The sequence below is a fragment of the Hippichthys cyanospilos genome, chromosome 3, assembly GCF_059441005.1.
Source record: "Hippichthys cyanospilos isolate Australia breed blue-spotted pipefish chromosome 3, RoL_Hcya_1.0, whole genome shotgun sequence".
Lineage (NCBI taxonomy): Eukaryota > Metazoa > Chordata > Actinopteri > Syngnathiformes > Syngnathidae > Hippichthys > Hippichthys cyanospilos.
Window position 1 is genome coordinate 16600661 of NC_142371.1, and position 26289 is coordinate 16626949.

Consider the following 26289-nt stretch of genomic DNA (forward strand, 5'->3'; position numbering starts at 1 on the left):
CAATTGAAATAAGAATATTTTTTATTTGACAATTAAAGTATTATGACTTTTGAAGACTTGCATGATGGGAGTCCAGGCTAAGCCAATCAACCAAGTCAGCGAATGGGGCAAGCAACAATGTCATAATTTGGCTGCTAGTGTCAGCCGGTGGTTTTGGGATGTCGCCACATAAATTTCTATCACAACCCATTTGCGAGTTGCCTTTGAAAGGATTAATGCAAAAATCGGGGGAAATGCATGATAAAACGTTCGGTGTTCAATATGTCCAAAAATGGCAGTAAATGAGTCCGACATGGGCAAACTTAGACACCTAGCGACCTCCCGTTTGCAAGCATTTAGAAGGGATGGCACTGTGGCATGTTTTGACAATGAATGCAATGTTTTAGCTTCCTAGTGTTTTTTTTTATACTTTCCCTTTGATATTACACATCAAAAACATTAAAACATGCGAGTTGCGTCAAAATTACCTCCAGGGGTTAAAAAGATACTTTGTCAGTGATAAATACTCTGAGACAACTATTACAAAATTCACTTACTGAAATGACCTGTACAAGCTTACAAGTTTGTGACAGACATAAGCCACGTTTTGGTGTTTTTTTTTTTTTTCTTTAAATCATAGCTTCTTAGGTCCATATGTGAGAGTTGTATTTACAAATAATGAAATTGTGTTGCTCTTGTTTCACGATGCAATATTAATGGTTTAAAAAAGGCTCCATTTTTGTATTCGCCCATTGCTGGTGTCGGGATTTAAACAAAATACATTTATGAAATGAGTCTTTTCACTAGACGTCAGCGATCATTTGTTAACGAGTACCCTTTTTGCTGGCATCAATCCGTCCGTCCGTCACGTCCTCCGCTGCGATACGATTGGCTGCAAGAAAAGACAAAACCAAATGACCATTCCAATAAGGGATGTTATTTGTACATAATAATATGAAAACGAAATCAAAACGGTTCAGGTTGATGAATGGGATTTCTGATAACGACGCCCGGGTGCAGGATGAAGCAGCCAATCGGGTCGCGGCTGGGCGTGTCCCGCAGCCAATCGTCTAGCAGCCGAAGCGGCCGCAGCCGCTCGTTCCTCACAGCCAAGCGAGAGCAGCAAAGATGGCGGCAGGTCCCGGAGCTGCGAGCGGCCACGGAGCCCGCAGCTCCAGCGCCGCGTTGGAAGCCTCGCTCGACCGCCGCTTGCAAGGCGTCTCCAACACCATGGAGTCTATCCAGAGCCTCTCCGGCTGGTGCATCGAGAACAAAAAGCAGAGCGGCCTCGTCGTTCGCTCCTGGATGAAGTGGCTCAAGAAATGTGAGTAGCCCCGATCGGCTCCCGCTAAGATCGGCTAAGCTAGAGCTAAGCTAAAGTTAGCTACGGCTAACTCGAACGCTGTTTTGCACGCAGACCACACGATTTGACGAAGGGATTTATTTGGCTGGAACGCGAAACGGCGTTTAATTATGTCAGACATGGATTCATTTCCCAAGTCAATATGAATAATAAGCCGTGGCGCCGGTAATTGTCAGCAAGCTAATGCTAATGTCTGCAGTTAGCTTGCTATCAGTAGGACGGGCCTCCGCGTCTACGAGCATTTTTCCTGACACGAATTGGCCGCCGCTAACTAAACATTCCCCACCACCTTTTGAGCAGCTGATGGTTACGTCTTTTGTGACGTGACGTTTTGTGAGATGAAGCGTTCGAATTTGGCCCGTCAGTCGCCGAATCGGCTAAGCGTGGCTTGTGTTGTTGCTGCACCTGTGTATGTGCTGTCTGGCGCTCGTTGGGCTCCGTGTACTTGTTGGCTCGGATCGAGCGCACGATAGTTCGCTGGTCGAGAGCTTTGCCAAATTTGTTGGGGCTCATCCAAGATGCGCCGATATTTTTTGGAGGGCGGGGGTGGCTGGGACATAGTTGTCGATGAACAAGTTAACATCATTCAAATGTTGACTCGATCATTTCTTCTTTGAAACAAACAACTGCAGAAGGACATCCCAATCAGTCTCAAGTTGTTTTGCTGTAAGTTGAGGCAGTGCTCACCAGAGCTGACAAATGAATCTTTTTCCAATTGATTATTCCGTTGATTACCTCTGCCTAAACCTGCTGCCCCCAGCTCTCTGTTTTATTTGTCCGACATTGTGAAGAATGGACTCACAAATCGCACTTAAGTCTGCTAAAGTTGGTGTACGTACCGCATACATGCTTCAAAGGCTACGTTCACACCACGGGGTTTAATACTCCCAAATTTTCACCCATTCATTCATTTTGTAGTGGCTTATCCTCTCAAGGGCTTGCTGATGCCTATCCCAGCTGACTTGGGACACACGGAGACTAATAACCATTCACGCACCTAAGGACAATTTAGCATGCCCAATACCCCCGCCATGCTTGTTTTTGGAGTGTGGGAAGAAGCCGGAGTGTCCGTAGGGAACCCACGCGGGCTTGGGAAGAACATGCAAACTCCACAAAGTAAGGCTGGAGCTAGATGGATTTGGACTTGGGTCCCGGGACTGTGAGGCAGAATCGCTAACCACTGCTCTCCTAATTTTGCTTATTTTTTTTGTGGAATCCATTTTTTTTTCCTTTTTTGTGGGGTTGTTCACATTTCCAAATAAACGTGACCTTTGTGTAACAGATAAAAAGCCCCAAACGGCGCATTGAGGACACCGTGACATCACGCACAGGAGGAGTGCCTAACATTAGCCTTTACTGATATACCGACCTCGTCACGCATACCCAAGTGGCCTGAGTCGCATTTGAAAAAAAAATCTGGTGTCATCCACATTGCCATTATAAAATAAGACACAGGTCGCATCGGGGCGAATAAATCGGAATTGTTCACTTCAGCCCGCAATGTGAATTTAGCCTAAGTCGGTGTTTTCATCAGCAATCTTCTCGAAGCTCTCCTATGAGTTTAGATTCCCCACAGTACCATAAATGGCCGCTCCAAGGACCCGCCGGCAGCTTTCTCGTCAGGGTTCATTCAATGTCACAAAGCGTAGCAAAGATGTTTTGTTGAATGCTGGTCCGGACTAAGGTGCTGGTTCAGTTAACGTCCCAGCAAAGGATTTTTTGATGAAATTAAAACTTGCGGTCCCCTCCTCTAATGCAGAGGTCCCCAACCGCTGGTCCGCGGCCCGGTACCGGTCCGTGGATTAACTGTTACTGGGCCGCATAGGCCGCACCCTCAGTAATTTTCAGTTTTGAAACTGATTTAGTTTATCCTCTAAAAGTTCATTAATTTGTGCTTTGTTTGGCTTGATCTTTGTTTTTTGGCGCCGCCTCTGGCCGCTGTTGATATTACATTTTGTAGTGAGGGAGGCAATGTGACTTCACTTGAGAGCAGTCACTGTCTGTGACACAAAAATTTCAAGCGTTGACCGGTCCGTGGTAATAAAAAGGTAGGGGACCTCTGCTCTAATGTATACTAGAGCGGTATCACTGGCGACTCCTGGACTGGAGTTGGCCACAGGCATGTTTAGCTTTCTTCTAACTGGGCCGAGCTCTTGCGGTTCCTTTGTTTTCTCCGACTTGTTTGCATGTTGTCATCTGAGTCTTTTGAATTGTCTCGTTGTTTTGCCACTAATCAGCTGTGTTTGTCAACGTGTGAAGACTTTCCATGTGAGCTGTCATGATTTGACGTTGTTTGCTTTTTCCACATGCGTGTGTTTGATGGCACACTTGACGCAACGCACAAGCAACAACTCCGATGGTTACTGAAATGCTTTCTTCAAAATGAGGGAAGAAAAAAAAAGCCTGAATATTATTATTGTATTATTGTTTTTAGGGTAATGATGATTGCGATATTTGCCAGAAGAAGAAAAAAAATGCTTATGACCATTAATTTGTCTGATTACTGTAATTCCCCAAATATGAGACGCACCCTTAATTTTGGGCTCAAATTCTGGTATTTTCTATGTTACCGTGTACAAAACACACCAACATTTTGGCAACAAGTAAAAATTTTTCGCAAAACAGACTAAATCTAATCTTCCTGCACTGTTCCTACTTTCTTTTGTTCATATCCGTAAACTATACTGTATCTTTTGCGGTTTAACTTTGTTTCAGATATCCCTTTGACAACAGTCAGCGAACGCCTCCGCAGTGTAACTCAATGCGCTCGAAGCGGTTGTTTGGCTCCAGTTCATTTTACCATAAATACCTGATGTTGTGCCGCATCCGTGTTTCCCCAAGTTTATGATTGTGTACAGTATATGCCGAATTACCGCAATTGATAAAAGAGTCAAATGGAATAGCTTTCCGTGTTCTCTAATCGAATCACTTGGATGCATACTTTGCCACTCTATTTTGAATCCTCATAACTTTTGCATGAAATTCTCCCTTTTAGTTATATTTCTGTGTGTGAACAAGAATGGACTCAGACATAGGTTCAGCCTGCTTTCTTCTTTTATTGAAAATAATGCCCTATTGACCTCAGCTAACATGAGCTGCTGGTAGCTGCAACAGGCACATGCTGCTAACAGTGAATTGACGTTTTAACTTGATTGTATGGTTCCTTCAGGCTATTTTGTCTTTTGAAAATGTAACGTAATTTTGAAGACATTTATTGTGCAGCTCTCAAAAGATAAAATGAAAAAGAACTCAGGTATGTATTGTGATGATAAACACATAACCACAGATATATTTGTAACCTCGTAAAGTAACTCCTTCAGACTATTGTGCGCCATAAGAAAAAGTTATTTGTTGTTGTTGCTTTCCCTTTCTGAGGAGCAGTGTAGCATTGTGTGTGGTTTTTGTCTGGGCTTTTGTTGAATCGCCGGATCTTTTGTTGTTCCAAACCGGAACAGAATTGTGCTCTTTGGTTAGCTTAGCAATTAGCAAGCCTTCTCCATCCTTCTGAGAAAATGTTGTTCAAATTGTTTGGTTTATCTGTAGCTTGGAATTGTGTGTTTGCACGCAAACGTTGAAGCGCCTGTCAAACGTTCTTCTGGTTTCGCTATTTGGTCAGTCGGGTCAAAACGGACAATTCCCTAATTGTGATGATGATGATGATGATGATTCCCCCCCGTCATTTACCGTATTGTGTAGTACTTTTTGGACCAAGCTGTTTGTTATTGGTCATTCCGTCACCTCCTGAGAGCCAGCCTATTCATTTGAGTCCAATTTGTCTCAGCAAGAGCCATGCCCATGAGACATGATTAGAAAGGCCAGGATGTCCTCCAGCAAGCACGCTACGACTTTGTTGGCTAGTTGAAATTGAGTCCAAAAAAAAAAAAAAGAGTCCTTTTTGACCGAGTGTCCACTTCAGAGGACACAAATAGTTCCGCAGAGGTTGCTCACTCGTCAGCAAGTTGCCTCGATTGCTCCTTGTGTTGCCACTAGTTAGATGGGGAAATTGGTTCCATTGGGATCAGTCCCTTTGGAAGTTCGAGCATCGTATGCAAGAGTGCTTTTGGGATGGAGACTTGCGACGTGTATTGGCGTTGCCATCGCGTAACGCGCTTCGAGCGTTGTAGCGCACTTTTCCATAACGGCTTGGCTGCAAAAGATTTGTGGGTTTGCATATGTTTGGAGGAAGCCGAATATGCTGTCGCTCCAAGAGCTCTGTTCTGTTATTGTACTACTTGTTCGAATAACTCGATCGGTTGTGCCATATTTGTTTTTGCCACATGTATATTGGTAGACGTGGCTAATTTCTGTTGAAGCTGTTGGTGAAGAACGTGTGAGGAGACGGCATATCTCCAAGGGCAAAACAGCATTGGGTCGGTCTTTGTGGACTCGCACCTACATCCACTACTATCACAAACTGATTGTTTACATTGTTGCCAGACGTCTCCCCCAATCCTTTTAGGGCCAACCCAAATGAATAAATGAGGAGCACAAAGTATCTGCAAACAGATTGGAAGGAGATCTGAGAACGTCGGGTTCCTTCCTGTCTGTTCTCCTCACGAGAAAATAAAACCTAGTGTCTTTCTTGCCGCTTGTTGTTTATTAAATGTTCGAGGTTGCCTGAACGTAACGTTACTTTTTTTTTTTTGGTAAATTGTACGTGTTTGTATTTTCGTGTATTTTGTTGTACTGTCGACATAGTCCAGCGGTTGTGTTTGACTCCCAACCTGTAGGTTGTGGGTTCAATCCCATACAATATGGTGTAGAACGCGCTTTAGAAGGCCACTCCATTCACAATTCCTATTAATTCAATCTTGCTCGGAGATCTCAGTCTTCCTCTTGACAATTCACAAGGCAATTCCTAATGACCCCAAAGGTCCAATTGATAAGAAAGCGTTGTCTACTTGACATTGCGGCTTTTGTTGATGTTGTTTTTGGCTAATTGTGTATACGTTTTATGCAAGGCGCACCCACTGGCTAGAACATGAATCCGTTCACAGGAAGTATTGATTTGATATTCAATATTGCAATGCATTGATCCATTCATATTTATTGAGCAACTTGGCAGTTTTTTTTTTTTTAAATTGGAATGTGTCAAATGTAAAGTGTGTTTGGAAAGTCCACTTCAACCTTAGTAGAAATTAGAAAGAATGTTGACAATAAGATGAAGTGTTTTGTAGAAATGGAGCTTTTTGTGTCGAGTGCCACACGACCTGATATATTACCTTAAGAAATCTAATGCAGAAATGCTGTCATGTCATTATGTCGTCTTCTAGTCAGGGAAATTTTAATTATTTGTTTATTTCCATAGGAACTATTCCCCAGACTGTCTGGTTACAGCAACATCATGCATTTGAAAGAGACTGAGCATGCCTGTATGTTTAGAAATAAGAGCAGCACCAACAAATGCGCGGCATAACACTGACACATTGGGATTGTTGAATACTGCACTAACACAAGAGTAAAATGCCTTTTCGCGTTTACCTGTGGGTAGTGCCCCCCGGTGGTGAGTAAAATGGCGCTTCAAACGTAAAACCAATACTTGCAAAGCGGCAATTTCTGGCTCCTTTTGTTTCCTGTGAAATTGTCCCCTACGTGCTTGAAAAAAATGCGGATGAAACGCACTAGACAAGAAGCAGCAGGAATCAAAATGTAACAGTAGTGGCTTATTGGCCATAGTTTACAGTAGTTAAATCTCTTGTGAAATTAATATACTGTAATAATCTACAATTGATACGACATTGAAGTGTCGCTGCAAAACGTCATTAAATAATGCTAAATGCTTTAAACTAATGCTGAAACGGAAAGAAATTGTTTCATACAAGAGCTGTTTCGCTAAAACGATTTTCAAAATATAACTGATATTGTCAAACAAAGACCAATATTTAGCAGTGTTAGCTATGAGGAAACCTGATCCATTTATTCCGACCACTTGAGTTACACTTTCCTTTTTTATGTTTTTTGTTTCTTTTTTGAATGGTTTCAGCTGACAACAATCATCGGCTGAATCTCTTCTACCTTGCTAACGATGTGATACAGAACTGCAAACGTAAGAACGCCATTGTGTTCCGCTCCGCCTTTGCGGACGTTCTCCCGAACGCTGCCCTCCTCATCAAGTGAGCCGCCGCCGCCGCCGCCGCCGTCTTTCTCCAAACGGAGGAAATGTCCCGCCGTTGAAACTCTGGATTGTTTTTGTGGCGTCAGAGACGCCAAGGTGCGCAAGTCGGTGGAGAGGATCTTGTCCATCTGGGAGGAACGCAGCGTGTACCCCGAGGAGCTCCTCAGCCAGTTGAAAAGCAACCTGAACAAGAAGGAAAAGGATAGAGAGAAGCAAAAGGAAAAAGACAAGGTGAAGGAAAAGTTGACGGGAACAGAGACACCGCCGGGGACTGGTGAGTGAGCGCCAACTTCTTTTCTATTTCATTTAAAGAAATGAATACCTTCTTCTTGATCTTTAATTGTTCTTAGCGAGTCGCAGTGCCGTCGCTCCAAAGCCGTTTTTAATACACCTCATCCTTCATGCATGCCCCAAAAAGTAGAAATAAGTACATGAATAAAAACAGCCATCGCCATGTAATTACCGTAGTTCCCCAAATATAAAACGCACCGTTAATTTTGGGATCAAATTTTGGCAACCATGTCAAAATTGTAGCAAAACACAATCAATCTCATCTTTCTAAAGTCTTTGTTTTTTTGTGTTCATTTCCAAAAGTTGCAGGTAAAGTTAAACGTGCTTCAGGTTTCCCACACTCACACGAATGGCGAAACGCGCATAGGTCGCATAAGATGAGATTCCGCTGCAAAATTCAAGCTTAAGCGCAAGGCTGATTTTTCATTTGCCCTTGTAAACGCTTAGCTCCAGCAAAGACCAAAGCTGCAATCAAGTCCAAGATCGTTGAGGAGTTTGCAGTAAGTGTCACACAAAGCTCGCTGCCTATCCGGCGATGCACAGCGGCCCAACGTCCCGCTTCCGTGGATCCGCGCGTGTCTTGTAGCCCGGCTCCCTCATCGAGCGGCTGTCAGGATACAAGCAAGCGGCCGCCGAGGAGGCGCGGCGGGAGAAGCAGCTGGCGGCGCTCAGGCTGGACATTTGCAGCACGGAAGCTCTCAAGCGGCTCAAAGGTTGCCGTCGCTTTCGTTCTTGTCCGGTGGCACGTTGCTTTCGTTCTCAACTCGTCTTCCGCAACCTTCCGTGGCTCTCAGACAAGGCGGGGGGCAACAAGTTTGCCAAGGATTTTGAGGACGGCAGTCAGAAGCTGCAGGACTTTGTGGGCTTCCTGGAGGACGAGTTGAAGACGGGGCCCCATCTGCTGGAAGCTTTGGAGAACGCCGACATCTTCTACGAGACGCAGTACAAGGAAGTCAAGATTGTGGCCAGTGTGGGTCTTCGTTTCGAATTCGCGTCGCCTGCCGTTTTCATACGTGACGCTGTCCGTAGAAAACATTCAGACCGCAAAAACGCGTCACGATTTTGAATCGGTTCTATCGTAAACCTATTCATAGCTGGTGCAAAAGAAAATAGCTGTTCATACCTTCTGAGGGCCTTGCCGAAATGCCACAACTACTGGACATAGTGAGTAACTGCTGCATTGTAAACTTGTCCACCCTGCAGCCTGCCTCTTTTGACAAAACCTCCAAACCATTTCCCCGTTTTGACAATTTTCAAATCATCGAATTTATCAAACGGACAAATGAATCGAGCTCTACTTGGGAATATTTTTTTAGTTCTCCTTGAATCGTTTGTTTGTTTGTTTTTTAAGGAACACAACACAAGTTTAGCCCTTCAGTTGCTGTTCATTCTCGAACTAGTACATTATTTTCTTTCTGGTGTTCAAAATTATGAATTTAATATACCAGTTCAAAAATAGTCCTTTGAGTAACCAGCAATAACGTTCACAAATAGGACAGTGAATGAAATTTTACGACACAATATCGCTTGTGAGACCACTTTCCCTTTTTTTCTTTCTTTCTCTTTTTTTTTTTCCCCAAAAGAATCTGAATCTGGACTGGTTAGGAACCTGAATTGAATCGAATCAAAGAACCGGAATAGAAACCAGAATTTCTATTGCATTCCAATCAAATTTGTTCAACGTTTCTTGATGATTTTGTGTCCTCCTGCGCAGGCGTACAGCGCTTTTGCCAGCCGCGTGGCCAGCCTCAAAAGGAAACTGGACTCCCTCAAGTCCACTTTGCCGGGGCCCGAAGACTCCCCCGTGCCTTTGCCCTCCGAAGACGCCCCCTCCCCCACAGGCTCAGACTCTCCCTTCTCGGGCATCGGCGCCGATAGAGCGCAGGTGGACCCGGACCTGGACGGCAAGGCCATGGACGAGGGGGACCTGCCCAGCGACAGCAGGGACGACGCGTCCGACGAAGAGGAGCGCTCTTTCCCGACGGCCGGTCAGCCCGCCGGCCGCGTCGCGTCTCGCCGCCGACCGCCGCGCGTCTCTCTAAACACCGTTTGTCGCGGGCAGGCGACCGGGCAGGCGACGTCTCTCCCGCTCCGGGCAAGGTGGACGCGGAATCCAAGACTCCCGGCAAAACTTCGAAGGCGGCGACCCCGGCCACGCCCACTTCTGCTTCTCAAACGCCGTCCGCGCCTCTGGGAGTCAACATGGCCAAGGTAGACCTGGGAAAAATCAGCTCCATCCTCACCTCGCTCACTGCCGCCATGAAGAACACAGGTCAGTGTGTGTGTGTGTGTGTGTGTGTGACCACTTAGGCCTTCACCAGTCTGTTCAGAATTTCTTGTACCGGATTTTATGCACTCACAAACACACATCGGGACATTATAGCCTAGGTGTTGAACTCCAGTCCTCGAGGGCAGGTATCCCTGCATGTTTTCTGGTTTTCTCTCCCCAACACACCTAATTCAAAGGATTAGCTCAATGATAAGCTCTGCAGGAGCTTGAAAATGAATTGGGTCTGTATGAGAGAGAAGGGTAGAAAGCATGCAGGATACCGGCCCGCGAGGACTGGAGTTTGACGCCTGAATGCAAAAGACCTAAAGGCGCGACCTATTTTACATCCTGAATCGCAAAGCATTGTGTGTCGGCTTCATCGTTCAGATTTGATGTGATATGACGACTTATTGGGCTTTGCGTATTGCGTGGCCTCGCACGTTTCAAAAGCAATTCATGTTAGGCTAAAAAAAAAAGACAACTTGTCCACCTGAGTGGTTTTATTTAACTGGCCTTTTTTTGCGCTCTTGTCTGTCCAAACAGGGAGCCCCTCAGCCCGACCGTCTCCCGGAACAGCCGCCGCCTCGTCGGCCCAGTCCGCGCCCTCAAAAGCCACCCCGGCGAGCCCCGCCCTGGCCACTATTCTGTCACGTGTTGACATCACCCCCGAAAGCATACTCAGCGCTCTGTCCAAAAAAAACACACCAGGTATCCAAACGTATTTAGACTCTCGTTCATCAAGCGAGAAATGAGCCGGTTATTTCAAACAAAAAAAAAAATCCTTCCACATCTTCCCCACAGCGTTGTCTTCTCTCCTGCACACCGTGACCAACTCGGCTCAGCCCAGCCGAGCTTCCCCGGAAACGGCGGCCGCGGCATCCACGTCCTCGCTGTCAGCAAAGACCCCCAAAGCTAAATCGGCAGCGGGAAACGGTCTCGGCCGAGACACGCCCAACAGGACCCGAGTCTGGGAGAAGCCACATCAGCTGTCCCCGCCTCCTCCGCCCCCTCCCGTCCGCGCCGCCGCCGCCGCTCCTCCCAGCCTAGAATCCAAGATCAACAGTTTCCTACAGGGGAATCCCGGTTTCAGCCTGGCCTTGGGTGACAGCAGTCCCGACGGCGTGGACGGCACCCCGGTGCGCGACGAGGCCGCCGGTACGCCCACCCAAGACGAGATCATGGATGCGCCCGGTAGCGCGCCCGAGTCTTTGGGCTCCACCGGCAGCAACAACCTTTCGCCCACGGCCTACCGCGGCGAGCCTTGGGACGCCGTTATAACGCCGTCGGGAGGTAGCGACGACGCCTCCCGGCGCTACGGCGCCGCAAAAAGGAGCGACCGAGCCAAGAGCGCGAGGAAGCAGACGGCCTCCGCGGCCGGGGGTGAGCCCGCCAAGGTCAGGAAAGTGGGTCAGGGTGCGACGGCGGCGGGAAACGCCAGAGCCGGCGGGGAGCGCCGCGGCTCCGGAGACGGCCTGAGTGGCAAAAGGGAGGACAAGCTGGGGAGGGACGCCGAGGAAAGCGGGGGCTACCGTCGCATCGAGACCCTCGTGTCCCCCTGCACCGAGGGCGCACCCATCCAGACGGTGGGCTATTCCAACCAGCCCACCGCAGGGGAGAGAATCAAGACGGTGGAGAGCATCCGCGTGATCGGCCGAGACTCTCGGCGAGGGGGAGGGGCCGCGGCTCGCTCCGGGGCGTCCATGTGGTACGAAGAGGAAGAGTACATGGAAGCCGTCCCCCCTCCTCTCGGCGGCGGCGGGGACATGCCGCCCTCGCTCCATCTCCTCGCTCACCCGCCCCCTCCTCCTCCCCCAATCCCTCTCCCGCTCCCTCCTCCTCCTCCCCCACCCCAAATTCCCTTTCAAATGCTCTATCATGCCGAGAATCTGCAGACTCCTCCCCCTCCCCACATCCTACACCCACCTCTTCCTTCGCCCCATTTCTTTAGCGCTCCCCCAACTGTACCTGCTCCGCCTCCCATGTCACCTCCGCCGGTCATGCTAGGTGGACTCTTAGTCCCTCCTCCCCCGGGCCGGCATGACGGCGCAGAGCGCGGCGGCGGCGGCCCCAGGGGCAACAGATCCTCCCCGCGCCCGCTCCTTTCCCTCCTCGGCGAGCCTCCCAAACTGCCTCGCCCCGGCATGGTCAAAGAGCCTTTTGCCGCCCGCCACACCCCCCCGATCCACCGGCCGGGGGCACCCGGGGCGCCCCCGCCTCTCCTGGGCCTAGCGAAGGAGTCCCCGAACGCCCAAGCTGCGCCGGCGTCTCCCTCGGCGCCGACGTGCCCCGCGGCCGAGGGCGCGCCGGCCGGGCAGAACTCCTCGGCCGGTCCGAGCGGCCAGGCTCGCAACCAGCCTCCCGGTCCCGGTCCCGTACCCCTCCTGGCGCTTCCTACTCAAAGGCCCCCCCTGCTGTCCACGCCCAGAGCGCCGCAGCGAGGCCAGCACTCGCGGCACTTTAGCGAGCGCGGCGGCGGGAGGTTCCGTGGCAACAAGCGTCCCGGGCCTCCCTTCTCCGCCGCCGCCGCCGGCCCCGTCCACGGGCAGAAGAGGCCCTTCCAACCGCCGCGCTACTGAAGCGGCCCCGCGACGTGGCCGGATGAGACGAGGGGGAGCGCGAGCGGCGCCGCTAACCCAAAGCCCGCCCACCGCCGCGCGTGTGTGTTTGCCTTGCTGGTATGAGCCTAGATATATTTACCTCCTTTGAATTGCTAACGCCTGTGTGTCGTTAGTCCATTAAATCTGCAAAGTCTTGTACTAGCTGAGCTCCAGATTTGGTTAGGAGAGTCCACACAGGAGGCTTTACGTGCTGTTTTAATTTTTTAGCCTTGTCATACATTTCATGGGAGGGGGCGCAACATGCTTCAGCGATCCAAAATCATGAAAGCCGACTTCCATGTGAATAATAACCCTTGTCTTTTCGCACTGCAAATTTTCTCCTCCCGCCAATTTTGTCTTCCCGCCTGTCCCTCCCCACTTTGTCATTCTAAGCTTGTAAATATAAACAGACCAGTGACTGACTGCTCCCCCCTTCAAACTCTTGCGAATGCCGCCCGCCGTCGTCGTCTTCCGGGCCTCGGAAACGGGAATTGATCTCCAAATGTCTGCTTTCTATATGTTTTTCTTTGTTTCTTTCGAGCCAGCACTTGAGGAAAATGAACATGTATTTTAACTCATTCGATGCCAGGGGCCTATTTTCACGTTTTTTTAAGAGTCTGGACGTTAAATTCCAGATACTTAAGAATAAAATCCATATTTGAGTACACTGAGGATAATAATTTCCAGATACCTAAGTATTAAACCAATACTTAAGTAACTGGAGTTGAAAAAAAACAAAAAAGTGAAAATACGTCCCTGGCATCGAATGAGTTAATTAGGGATGAACATACAAGACTGTCTGGAGAACAATGCAGCGGGAGGCGTGAGCTCCATCCGCACGATGATTCAAATAACTCCTCCCTGCTTTTTAGGAGATTTTTAATTCCCATTCAAATTCTCTTTAGCGGAGCTTCTAGGACTCAAATGCTCATCCCTAATTTGAGTTTCAAACGTGAAGTGGTGCCTTGAGATACGAGTGCCCGACTTGCAAGCTTTCCAGCATAGCAGGGGTCACTCAGACTAGGAGCTTCGGCATGAATGAACCTTTTATTTGGAACTTGATAACATGAAAAAAACCCAATACATTTTCACGTGAAGCACAGCTACATTTTACTTCCAAGCCGAGCATTAGGGCTTGGCTTGTACTGATATGCATCCTCGAGTGGCCCTTTTATTTGTACCTAAAGGCATTCATGGCTGACAAGTGCTCATTAAAATGCAAATTTCTGCAAAAAAAAAAAATAGCCTTTTTTGAGTGCAGTTGAACACATTGAGCTCGTATCTGAAGGCACCACTCGCACTTGCAGTTAGCATCATGGATGGAAAGCGTTAACAGGGTGTCTGCGACTACTTTGGGGAGCTCCTGCAGGTCCTGACTTGAATAAAATCCAGAGTTGGAATGAAAGCGGGGCGGGAGGGATCATTTCATTCGCTCTTGAATAAATCGCGCTGTAGTTAATGTACGCTTCTTGTTCTTGTATAGCTGCCATTCCTGGCCTGTATATTGCCGTTGACATAATTCAGAAGTGTGGCCGATGTATGATGTAAATTATCCTCGCATTGACAAGTATTGCTCTGACCACTCTTCATTGGAACACTTTAGACGTAATCTTTCTGCTTCTGAGGGCCCGAGCGCCCGCCGTTTTATTCGGAAACCAAGGCAACGCCCCTTTGCAGGATTCCCGGCCGGCTTCCTCGCGCCTTCCGTCTTGAACGTTCTCTAACATGGCGTCTGGCGCCATAATGGCTGTCACTTCTTTGTGTCAAAGGCTTACCTTGCCTTCACGCACACAATTTGTGCAGGCACGCTTCCTACATTGCAAATAAGCAAACATACAACCTTATTCCCTCAAATGATCTCCACCCCTCTTAGACGCCTCCCTCAAATAGAAATCTCGTCCATAACGGTTCTGTTACAAACCAAAATAGCAGCACTCACTACACAGTTGAATCCGTTTTCAGGAACTCTGCTGGGATTTGTTTGCACTCACCCTTCCTCCCTTCATCAGTATGTGTATATATATATATATATATATATATATATATATATATATATATATATATATATATATATATATATATATATATATATATATATATATATATATATTTTAGTTTACATTGTAATACAGATTAAGTATGCTCAACATGCAATTGAAGTCCTTGATTTGAGTCAACGTCCCGAACCACTTTGTAGAAATGCAAGCAGATGTCCTGTTGTTCAACATGTTTTCTATCTTTTTGCTGTTGTTGATTTCATTCTCGCGCACACGCTATAAGTAAATTTGCTACATGGTTTGAGGGATTTGACAAAAAGTGGATGGTTGGGAAAAGTTTCATCAAAGATGCTATATCAGCAGTGTGGGCGTGTCCAATCCTTTCATGTGACACCATCATGCACACAGTTTTTCCATCACACCAATGTATACTGTTCTGAATTTTTTAAAAATCTTTTATTCTTTTCCATGTATTTTTAATTGAAGAAGTTTAACACTTTGTCAGAGAACAATTTATTTTCACACGTTTGAGCACACTGATGCAGCTTCGCTCATACTCCCACTGAAACAGTCATGGCGATAGCTAGTTGATGACGCCACGAACATCAAACTCGTTTCCCTCTGGCGCCACCGTGTGATTAAAATTGTGCACAACATATACCGGTGTTCGTGGAGAACTAATAATTCCTAAACATTTCACCTAGCCGCAGGCAAATTTCTCCCAAATAGTTTGTACTGTGTTGCAGTAATCTTTTTTCCCCCCATAAACTATGCTGAGCACTTACACTTTTAACTTCCCCGTCACGGCTAAAATTGATGTATGCTTCTCACCCTTTTTAGCCGCATTCAATTTTACACGCGTGTTATGACCGCAAGTGAATTGTCGAGTCATCCGAAATGACGCAGAAGGGGTGCATCATTATTTGGCTTCAATTTGTACTTTATTTTCTTCTTGTTTCAAACAGGAAAAGGCCTTTTGAGTGAACTATTTATTTCCTGCTCTGTTTTTAGTCAGGCGTCTTAGCGACGCTTGTTTTCGCGTTCACGTGTAGCTAGTTAGCCGAGTACGCGCTCGTGGCCGCTTGGGAACGCGCGCGGCGTGACGTCATATCCCGCCCTGTTCCGGGATAATGGCCGCGCACGGCGACCGTAGTGTAAACTGGTGGTGGCTGTAGTTGGAGGACGGGAGGGAACGCTCGGCCGCTCGCGTCTGTGTTGAAAATGGCGGCGACGCTGCTGCTTCGGCTTCGGTCGCTCGTTCGGCTTCGCGCGGGCCGGAAGTACAGCAAGGTGCGCAAGTGTTGAATTTCCCCGCTGTTAGCATCTCTTGCTAACGCTAGAGTGCATGTCGGGTCGTGACGTCATTGGATGTGGGCGGTTTCTCTCGCTCATGATTATGGGGTGTAGATTAGCGCTTTTATTCACCGCGCGGGGCTCTTTCACGTCACGAGTTTTTCACCATTTTTCAAAATTAACGCCTGTGTCACATTAACTCAGTTAACGTGCGCCTTTGCTTGATTTAACAGTTCGTATATACGTAAAGAAAAAATGTCCTCATGGAACAAATTTCCACGTTTTAAACAGTCGTGCCTGATATTTGGCTGACTGGTTTGAAAGAACAGCTACAAAAAAAAACACGAACGACGTCATTGTATTGATCCTATTTGGATCAGTACCCGTCAGTCAGCAATAGTGCACTTAGTTTAATTTTAGTACTGGAATATTGAGTTCTCGTGAAGGTTATTATTTCGAAGAATGTGCCACGTGATGCTTTTGTAGTGTAATTATTAGTGGACTACTTTAATCGATTATTTTAAACCTCGAGTTTTATATTTTATATTTTATATTCTAGTGCAGAATATAAAGCGTATTCAAATTCTCAAGAGCAATTTAACTGAAAAACAAGTCAATCCTGGTGTTTTATTGTAAATATTGGCAACAAAGTGCGCCAAATCATTAATTCCATAAATATTTACATTATACTTTGCTGGACACTTAGCTTTATTTAAGCTAAGTACATATATCAACTTTATATAAAAAGCACTTTAAAAACAGCCTTCACAAAGTACTGTTTACGGAATGAAGGTCAAGACATACAAAATCTCTGTTAAAACAATCTAAAAAAAAAAAAGATTTAGCACCACAAAACACTTAAACAATGCAGTCATAAATCTCAAAAGCCTGAGAACACTAATTAGTGGTTGAAGTGCAGAAAAAAAGTATTGTCGGACCGCAAACTTTTGCATTCATTTCTCCTGTGTTACACTAGTGCAGATTGTCAACTGTTTGATTGCTCCAATGTCACCTGCCTCAATACGATCATTTGTGTCTTCAGGCGTGCCCGGCGTTGCCAGAGCGACTGCAAGTCTTTGAGTCTCTCAGGGAGCAAAAGGGCAGCAAGAAGAGAGAGGAGCTTTCCGAGAAGCCCATCAGTGTTGCCGTCGGCGACGGGCAGCTTGTCAAGGGAACCGCCGGGGTCACGACGCCGCTGTCTGTCGCGCACGCTATACGGTAGAAGCTCCGGGTGCGCAACATCTGATGATGATTCGTTTGCGTGCGCTTTTCTGATGTGACGTCCGTTTGCAGTGAAAAAGGAGCCTTGGTGAGCAAGGTGAACGGGGCGCTGTGGGACCTTGGGCGGCCTCTAGAGGCTGACTGTCAACTGCAACTTCTCGGCTTTGGCTCACTTGAAGGAAGACAGGTACAAACAATTGGCCCAGTTTTGGTCATTGCTTGCTAGCTTTCTTTCAAAATCTGCAATCTTTTTTTTTCCCCATTTTCTGTCATATGCACTGCACGTGTTGTAAGTGAACTCTTCCGCTACCGTTATGACTAGACATCGTTTTTACAGAGTAACTTGTCAGTGAATATCAACAGTAGCTAATAACTAGTTCAACTTAATAGTTTACAGTTTTGATGCTTTTCTGGTGCTCTTGGCAACATACTTTGTTTACCCTCTTATGGATTAAGATGGCCTTTTCCAAATTAACTGCAGTGCTTGTTTGTGCCACCAGAGGCCACTGTTCCAGAAGCCTCTCGAAATGACGCCATTTTCCAATAAATTGGCCCTAAATAGCCCTCAAAAGCGTCATTTGAGCATTACTAAAAAAGCACATTCATTATCATTATGATTGAATTCTGATAAGCTATTGAAAGCTTTCGTTTGCTGTTTCCTGTTCAATTCGGCCATTTTTTCTGCTTGCGCGGTGCGAACGACTCGCAGGTCGACTTGACTTTGCCTGTGGCGTGACGTGACGTCATCTTAATTTGCATATCCCGATCCACGAATGCATTCTTGACAGCCATCTTACTCAATAGCCGCCTTCCCCGTCCTCTCTTTCTGAGCATCTCGTTATTACCATAAAAGGCAGCAGATGTCGCTGCCGTACACTAAAATTCAACACTCCAGCTTTTTTTTTTTTTTGCTTTGCACTGTAACAGCTACTTACACATGAAACTTGCGTTTTATTTTTATCACCGGTGGTATCATCGACTCATACTGTTTTAACATCATCACATGTCTACTCAAACCACTTTGACACGGGATTTGTGCAAATTTGCAATGTGGCACTCTACCAGGCGGCATGGCAGACGGGAGCGTGCGTGCTGGGTGGAGTTCTGCAACAGGACTTTGGCGCCAGGGTCTATCGCCAAGGTGCGTCGGAGCTGGGCCTTTATTGTGACCATGTGTTGGACAACAGGTGAGACACAAAGTAAAAAGCGCGGACAAATAGAATAGCAGACAATGTAAGCTAAATATCCAGGAATATTACTAAAACCGGGAGGAAAAAGTTTAGGTGCCGCTTGCTGACTCAATGAAGTCAGAGAATCCACTTAATACGTTGATTAATTGCGGCCTTTTGGCATAGACGCACAATCATAAACTTGGTGAGACACGGATACCGCTCAACTTCAGGTATTTAGTTATTCAAATAAACCGGAACCGCGTCGCGAGGAAAATGGCAATCAATTGCTTGTCGGTCGGCGCGAGTTTGTTTGGACAAAGATAGCTTCTGGTTTCACCATAACAAATCCCCCGCCAAGATGAGAAAGTCTCACGCCTGGGGGGGCCCCCTGACCCACTTTCTTTTCACGTCTTGAAATGGGAGCCCCTCTTTGACATGCCTCGTCCCTCTGTCAAATATCTCCCATGACCTTTTGATGTCACACCTGCGGCTCTCCCCTCGCCCACAGCGCCGCCTTGTCGCTGGGCCAAGTGGAGGAGCGATGCCGGGCGGCCGCCGCCCTCGGCCTGCCTCTCGTCAGGTTGGAAGTCGACGCGGCAGAATTGAGCCGGCTCTTTCAGGTTAGTGGCGCACCAAGGCTCTCGCAAGACAATCGAAAACGCAAGGCGACATGCGGCAAGGAGAAGCGGCAGTTATGTTTTCTTACTTTGTTTGTTTGTTTTTCTCCCAGGATGACATGCTCACACTGCAGCTTGTACGCGAGCAGATGCAGGGCCCCACTGCGATGCTATACAGGCACGTGTACACACACACGGGTTTATTTTTAATCGAAGTGGGGACATTCCTTTGACTTAATTTATTTCCTAGCCCCTAACTTGTCGAGTAGAGTAGATTTCTTGGTGGAAACTGGACTTTTGTCAAGTCGAGTAGAGCAGATTTCTTGGTGGAAACTTGGCTTTTAACCAACCACAACAGATGGCCTAACCCATAGGTGTGAAAGTTCAGTTCTCGGGGGCCGGTATCCTGCATGTTTTCCATCCTGCTCTGCTGACGAGCTACTCTTTAGAATCAGGTGTTTTGGGGAGAGAAACCTGCAAAACATGCGGCGGCCCTCGAGTACCGGAGTTTTGACACCTGTGGCCTCACCTCAACCCTCACTCAATTCAATGTCTCGGGCCTCAAAAAGAGAGTTAGGGTCTGTGCAGGAGGTCCCTTCAGGGACAGTAAAAGCCGTAATTTTGTCCCCACCATGGGGCAAACACGCACAGAGGCGGGAAAAGTCTCCTGACCTGATTTTTGGATGCCGCAGGTGTGGAGACAGCATCGGCCTCTGTGACGGCCCCCTCCTCCCACACACCGGCCTCCTCAGGGTCTTCAAGATGCTCCAGGTGGGTCCTCTCTTTTCACGGGTTCGTAGCGCCAATTATCCTCGGGACCGTCGAAACCCCCGAGGCCTCGGGGGCCTCCCTTTGGGCCCGACAGGCGCCAGTTGCCGGCCCGTCGCGAGGCGAGCGGTACCAGCACGTAGTATTTGCCACGCACGTTTTCTTTCATTCAAAACTTCCTCAATGTCCTTCTTAGTGTCTCTCACACATTAGCGGCGCATCGTCCGTACGTGTACACAGCTGGCCCGCGTCCTCAAAGTTTCATCAATTCATCGGTTTGCGCCTTTTTTTTTTTTCCCGACCCGGTTTAATGAAGCCAAAGAAGTCAGGGCTAAAGTTCCCGCGCACTGTAAACTGACAACGTGAACTGTCTCCTTCGCTAGAATGAGCCGTAGCCCACTGGCAGTCGAAGCCGCTTCGGTAAACAAACAAATCTCAGAATAGTCAGACATGGGACGCATGCTTGACTTTGAAAGAAGAGGAGGAAACCTACACCGGGCTTGCGTTGTTTCTGCAATTTGTCTCACAACCTAGCAAGAGGACATTAGCTATTGCAAGCATTTAGAAAGTCGACACGTTTTGACAACCCATGCCGTATTTTAGCCTCCCGGCGTTGTTTTGTACGCTTTTCCTTTGATCCCACTCATCAAAAACGTCAGGTTTAAATTTCCCGCGTGGGTTAATGTGGCTCATGGCCTCATCACTCAGGAGCAGTACGGCTATCCTCGATCATACGTTTGTAATGGCACGATTGGACCCTCGTGGCGCATCTAAGGGGGGGCCCTCCAAGCAAACCATTGGCATTTTTCCAGCGAAACCGAATTAGGAGTCGAACGTAAAGCAAAGAGTTTTTGCGGCACGCTAATCAAGTCGCACGTTAAGCCCGGCTAATGTGCCCAAAGTGTTTGTTTTGGCGCGTACGTGCGGAGGGCTTAATGCGGCTGTGTGAACGGAATGTTCCTCGTGGCTATTGATCCATGAGCGAGCTCTTTTCCATAACCGGCCCGATGGCGGCGGCAGGATGTTGTTTTGTCAGAGGCCGGTTTCCTGTCCTTGGCTCTTCCAAACACACACACTGGCACGGCGGCGTCCGTCAGAAAGTGTGCGACCGGCTTTTCCTCTTTTGGCCCGCCCGAGCGCGCTCTTCCGCTCTTTACGTTGACGCGGGCCCGCTCTGTCACCAGCTGTCAGCCCTGACCCTGGCCGACGGGAGCCGGCGCCCCGCCTTGACGCGTCTCTCGGGGGTGGCCTTTCCTCGGGAGGAGGAGAAAGAGCGGTGGGAAGAGGAGCAGGAGGCGGCCCGCAGGAGGGACCACAGACGCATCGGCGCGGTAATGCCACTCACTCACCCCGCAGTCTCAAGCAGCTTCGCGGGTGAAAAAGAAGCCATAGAGAACATCATGAATACGCCACTGCATACCCTGAACAAAGGTCCCGTAAAGGGAAGGAAAAATTCCAAAAATCCTTTTGGGGAAAATAAGAAACCTTCAGAAGGGACCGCAAGTGGTGCATATGGTGCATATTGGCTTTTCAGGCGTGCCTTATTGTGCGGAAGGGGCAGTAGTGATGGGAAAATGACTTATCTGATTTTGATTCCCTTCAGCGCGGCTGCATCTAATACAACCCCAGACACTACTGTAGCTTCTATTCTATGCGCCTTATAATGCGGTGCGAAAGCCATTTCGAAATAGCCATGCCCAAATGACACTTGCCCTAAAAACTCAAATGACCTCGCACCGATCGAAGAAAAACAGTTTATGCAACGGAATAGCCGATTTCATCGTGCAGTATAGTCACGTTTGACGTGCTCGGTCCACGCTTTCTCGGAAAATCCCACAAAAATGTCTTAAAATAGAGAATTGTACATTGCGGAATGAAAACAAGCACATTCTGTAGACGCGCTTTAGGAAAGTCCGCTTCATCTCTCACGTACCCCACGAAGTGCCTTCACGTACCTCCGGAGGGACTCGTAGCCTCCCTTTGAGATGCCCTGCCGTTGGCCTCGTGAAAAGTATGGCACGGTGTATTCTCAGGACCAGGAGCTTTTCTTCTTCAATGACGTGAGCCCCGGAAGCTGCTTCTTCCTCCCGAAAGGAGCCCACGTGTACAACACCCTCACCGACTTCATCAAGGTGAGTGTGCTCGCTCGCGCTCGTGTCCTCGACCCGCAACGCGTGCGAGAGGGCGTTGTTGTTTTCCATCTCCGGTCGGGATTTTGTCCTCGCGCTCTCGGCGACGCGCCCCCTTCCTCCCTCGGACCTCCGGCAGAGCGAGTACCGACGGCGAGGCTTCTCCGAGGTCATCACCCCGACGCTGTACGACGCCGCCTTGTGGGAGCGCTCGGGCCACTGGGAACACTACAGCCGCAACATGTTCACCGTCTCCTCTGAGGGCTCGCAGACCTTGGCGCTCAAGCCCATGAACTGCCCCGCGCACTGGTACCGCGCCCGCGCGCTCGCGCCTCACGCTCGGCGGGTCAGAACTTTTGCCCTTCCGCCCGCAGCCTGATGTTCGAGCGGCGCGTGCGCTCGTGGCGGGAGCTTCCCATACGCTGGGCCGACTTCGGGGCGCTGCATCGCAACGAGCTGTCGGGCGCTCTCGGGGGCCTGACCCGGGTCCGTCGGTTCTGCCAGGACGACGCTCACATCTTCTGCGCGCCCGAGCAGGTGCGTAGCTCACCGCCCGCGCCGTTGTCCTCCAGCTTCTCGCCGCACTGAATTGTTCGTAAGCAAAGGTATCGCTGTATTGCAAAAATGATGGAAACAATGACTTTCATTCTGTCTATAGTTTAAAATCCGTTGGTTTTCTTCTTTATCAGACAGTAGCGAGGCTTAAAAACGTAAAAAACTTTAAAATCTGAAAATTTCAAAGAGCTTCTTCTTTGGCCTTCTTCAGAGTGCCGGAATCCACTCAATTGACGACCGCCAAAAACTGCTTCAAATTGCTTATAGGTGCCATGAGATGGCGGCAAAGCACTTTGACTTTCCCCACTGCACAAGGCAATCGCTGGAGAAGATATCTGGAACAGAAAATGAAACTGTTATGATTAAGTTTCCCCATTGAGCATATGTCCATCCTTACTATGAGGATAAGACTTCTTTTCTGTTCCAACACGTCCTGTAAACGAGACAGACGTGGGATCACGTTACGGCCATCGGATGGGCCGCACTAATAATTACCGAGACATTCCATCTTGATGAGAGAGGCGCTTTGGCCCCGTCTGAGCCGGGACTCGAACGTGCGGCGCGCAGCGCGCGTAATCCGGCTCCCCCGCCGGGTTCCCGTGGCGCCGCCGCCCTGGGGTTACACCTTAAGCCCTCCGATGGATTTGCGCACCCCTGTGAATTTTTGTCCTCCAAACCTGCGTGCCTGTTATTGACGTGAAGATGTTCTCTCATGTTTTTTTGTTTTTCCCAGCTGGAAGACGAGATTGTAGCTTGTTTGGAATTTGTGAGGAGCGTTTATCAAGTGTTTGGGTTTTCCTTCCATTGCCTGCTGTCCACACGTCCCACTCCCTGCCTAGGGGAGCCCCTGCAGTGGGACCATGCCGAGCAGGTACGGACAGGTTGTCGCGCGTTTGTTTAGTTTGGAAATGGGAGGCCGGTAAAATCTCTTGAAAAGCCATTGGGAACGACAACAAAAAAAATGCTTGTTTTTGATCTGGCCCCCGGGGCCTTGACTTTCACACCCGTGAGGTACGCGCACACTCAAGCAATCGAGCTATCAAAGCGAGCCGCGCCTACAAACAAAACAAGCCCGGCTTTGGAGATGCCGATCTCAAAGCGTGGCATCGCATGCGCGCACGCCCTCCAAAAGTGGGAGCCGCGTCATTAACACTTTGTTGTTTGCGCACGCAGCAATTGGAGCGCAGCCTGCGGCACTTTGGCGAGCGCTGGGAGTTGAACCCAGGGGACGGAGCCTTCTACGGTCCAAAGGTGAGCCGGGCCGTCCGTCAAAGTCCGGATCGCGTCGGCAACCGTGCTACTTGGGGGGAAGCCTACTCGGGCCTCGCTAGAAAATGTTGTGTGAAAATATTTGACGGGTCGCCCCGCATCTGCTCTTCCAGTTAGAGGAACTGACTTGTTTTTGTGGAAGCTTTTGGAGATCATGCATGGACTGTAATAGGTAAAAAGTATAGGAGCGCCGGAAGGCGTAACGGCTGCGTTGAGAGACTCGAGGCAGGTCAAGTCAGGCTGCGCTTTGAAAGACAAACTCCAAGCCCCAGAGAAACAAACATTCCTCACTCACTTCCGTCACATCCAGTCGGGGCGCGTCGGCTGCAATCAGCCGCATCCGCTCCCCAAAAAATGCCATTTGTCGCGCCCTGATATCGCAACCCTGACGTGACTTGGCAGATCGACGTCCAGATCAAAGACGCCATTGGCCGCCAGCACCAGTGCGCCACCATCCAGTTGGACTTTCAGCTGCCCATCAGGTTTGACCTTCGCTACGTGGGGTAAGCGCTCATCCGTCAAGCGTTATTATACATAAGCCAAGCTCAAGTCCTGTTTTTTTTTCTTTTTTTAAATTGAAAATCCCCTTCAAAATCAACGAAGCCAAAACGGTGTGATTATACACAAGTCAAGCATAAATCCTTTCCATTCAACCTTTACTTACAATTGGGTCCGTTTGAACCACGAGCTAACAAAAGGCTTATGCAAGCTCATACTTTATTATCGTGCGGAATGTAAGTCTGCTCGAGAAAACCAACGGAATAAGAATTTCGTTGCGTAGCGTTATGACAGTAAACTCTGGACCGGCAGGCCGGACGGGCGGTCCCATCGGCCGGTGATGATCCACCGCGCGGTGCTGGGCTCGCTGGAGAGGATGATCGCCATCTTGGCTGAAAACTTTGGCGGGAAATGGTGAGATGAAAGACGGCGGTCGGGGCGCTTCTCCTTAGCGCCGCGCTGACGTTTTGGGCGGGCCCGGCCAAGGCCGCTGTGGTTGTCTCCGGCGCAGGTGATGGTCATCCCCGTGGGAAGCGACTGCCGCTCGGACGCCGAGCGGGTCGGTAACGACTTGCTCTTCCCCCGCCGCTTTTCTGGCCGCGGGTCCAACGGTTCTTTTGCGCCAAGGTGGTGGAGCGCTTTCGCCAAGCCGGCTTCGTGGCGGATTTGGACGACGACGCCGGCGCCACCTTGAGTAAGAAGATCCGCTCCGCTCAGCTGGCGCAGTACAACTACACCTTGGGTAAAGTAAATTCCGCGCGTGATTTTGGCCCGCCCCGAGGCTTTTGCGCTGACAGAGCTTCCGCTCGCAGTGCTGGGCGATCGGGAGCGGGAGAGCGGCACGGTGAGCGTTCGCGGCCGAGGCGGCCGGCAGATGGGCAGGAGGCCCGTCCGGGAGGTTCTGGACCAACTGGCGCGGCTGCGGGACTCCAGGAGTAACCGGGACCACTTTTAAAGGGGACCTTCGAGTAACGCGGCCAAACACTTGACTTGTTTTTGTTTGGGGCCATTTGGGAAGCCGGTTGTCACGGTGACACTGAGGTTTCTTTTGCTCCGCGCCCAGAACGGCCCGAATGCCACGGGACGCTTCCAAACACACATACAAGTATGTGACTTTTTACATTCTTCGTGTGCAACTATTTGGGTCACGGGACTGCCCGGCGAGCGGGGAATCGCGCAATTGCGCACCATTGCCAAAATATCGCCCTCATCGATCGCGTGATCAAAAATCGGGCCCGGTCACATCATTAGCTGATGGAATCATGGGGAAAAGATTGTGATGAAAATACCTGTTGGTATTTTTTGAGAGTGCTACAAAACAATAAAATATTCCAAAAGTAGACAGAATTGCCAAAAGAGGAAATCATTCATACAAGTCAGCAGCAGGAAATGGCGCACGCAGCCGGCCGGGGAACGTCGCGGTCGTCGTCGCGAGGCGCTAACCTCAAGCTAGCATCGGGGAACAATGATCTGTCATATTGTCATATTTCACTGTGGAAAACAACAGACATTTCTGAAGGTTGTGTCACTGGTCAAATTGAGCCGGGGACGTTTTTGCTCTTCCTCGCAAACAAACGCAACGGGAGGATTCGCGTCTCGGTTGGACTCCGTATGGCTACCCCCGCTGTCGGCGGCTCTCGCTCTTAATCCGGTGAGCCTCTTGACAAAAACGTGGCAGCGGACGTGGGAATTGTTTTGGACTCCTTCAAACTGTCTCCCAAGAAGACGTCTGACAACTATTTGCGTCTCACTAAGGACAAGCGTGTAACCGATGGGAAATTTGTGCGCTCGCTGCCTGCCCTTCGGCTGGGAAAAGTTCGGCTTGGATTTCCAATAAAAGTGCTTCAATCTTTTCTTTTTCGTGGTTCCCTCCTTCCATGAACGTTGCTCGCTTTTAAATCTCAAAGCTGTTGTGAGGTCACACTCGTGTTCACTAAATATGCCCCCCCCCCCCCCCCCCCCCCCCTCTCGCTTAGGCCGTGTCTTGCTGTGAGAATAAAAGAGCTGGCTTCCGTTGAAAAGAGTGCAAGAAGAGGATTTGACTAAAATAGGAGTTGGAGCAGCACCGCCGTGTTTTCCTCTGTGTTTTGGTGCAAAGTGCCAAGTCAAGGTAGGCCTCCAAATGATTGGACGCTTTTTTTTTTTTTCTTTGCGAA

General features: G+C 48.9%; 2 protein-coding genes across 3 annotated transcripts; both read left to right on the forward strand.

Annotated features, from left to right (window-relative positions):
- The first annotated feature begins 1035 nt into the window (after window positions 1-1035).
- Window positions 1036-17095, forward strand: rprd2b (regulation of nuclear pre-mRNA domain containing 2b). 2 transcript variants are annotated; one of them, XR_015864985.1, is made up of 11 exons: window positions 1036-1303; window positions 7326-7455; window positions 7544-7731; window positions 8196-8248; window positions 8335-8461; window positions 8543-8718; window positions 9463-9736; window positions 9811-10020; window positions 10561-10725; window positions 10819-12692; window positions 16947-17095. XR_015864985.1 is itself a non-coding variant. In XM_088409481.1 (10 exons), exons 1-10 carry the CDS (start codon window positions 1108-1110, stop codon window positions 12591-12593), a joined length of 3294 nt encoding a protein of 1097 aa, XP_088265607.1. In that variant the 5' UTR covers window positions 1036-1107; the 3' UTR covers window positions 12594-14073. The 2 variants fall into 2 exon arrangements, 1 of the variants encoding a protein (XP_088265607.1); XM_088409481.1 differs by lacking the exon at window positions 16947-17095 and having other exon boundaries at window positions 10819-14073.
- Window positions 15713-25986, forward strand: tars2 (threonyl-tRNA synthetase 2, mitochondrial). The gene is made up of 18 exons (XM_088409483.1): window positions 15713-15901; window positions 16947-17122; window positions 17198-17312; window positions 18191-18312; window positions 18806-18917; window positions 19028-19092; window positions 19607-19685; window positions 20867-21013; window positions 21716-21814; window positions 21951-22120; window positions 22186-22348; window positions 23100-23237; window positions 23540-23617; window positions 24038-24138; window positions 24446-24547; window positions 24620-24692; window positions 24761-24875; window positions 24946-25986. Exons 1-18 carry the CDS (start codon window positions 15833-15835, stop codon window positions 25086-25088), a joined length of 2067 nt encoding a protein of 688 aa, XP_088265609.1. The 5' UTR covers window positions 15713-15832; the 3' UTR covers window positions 25089-25986.
- The last annotated feature ends 303 nt before the right edge of the window (window positions 25987-26289 follow it).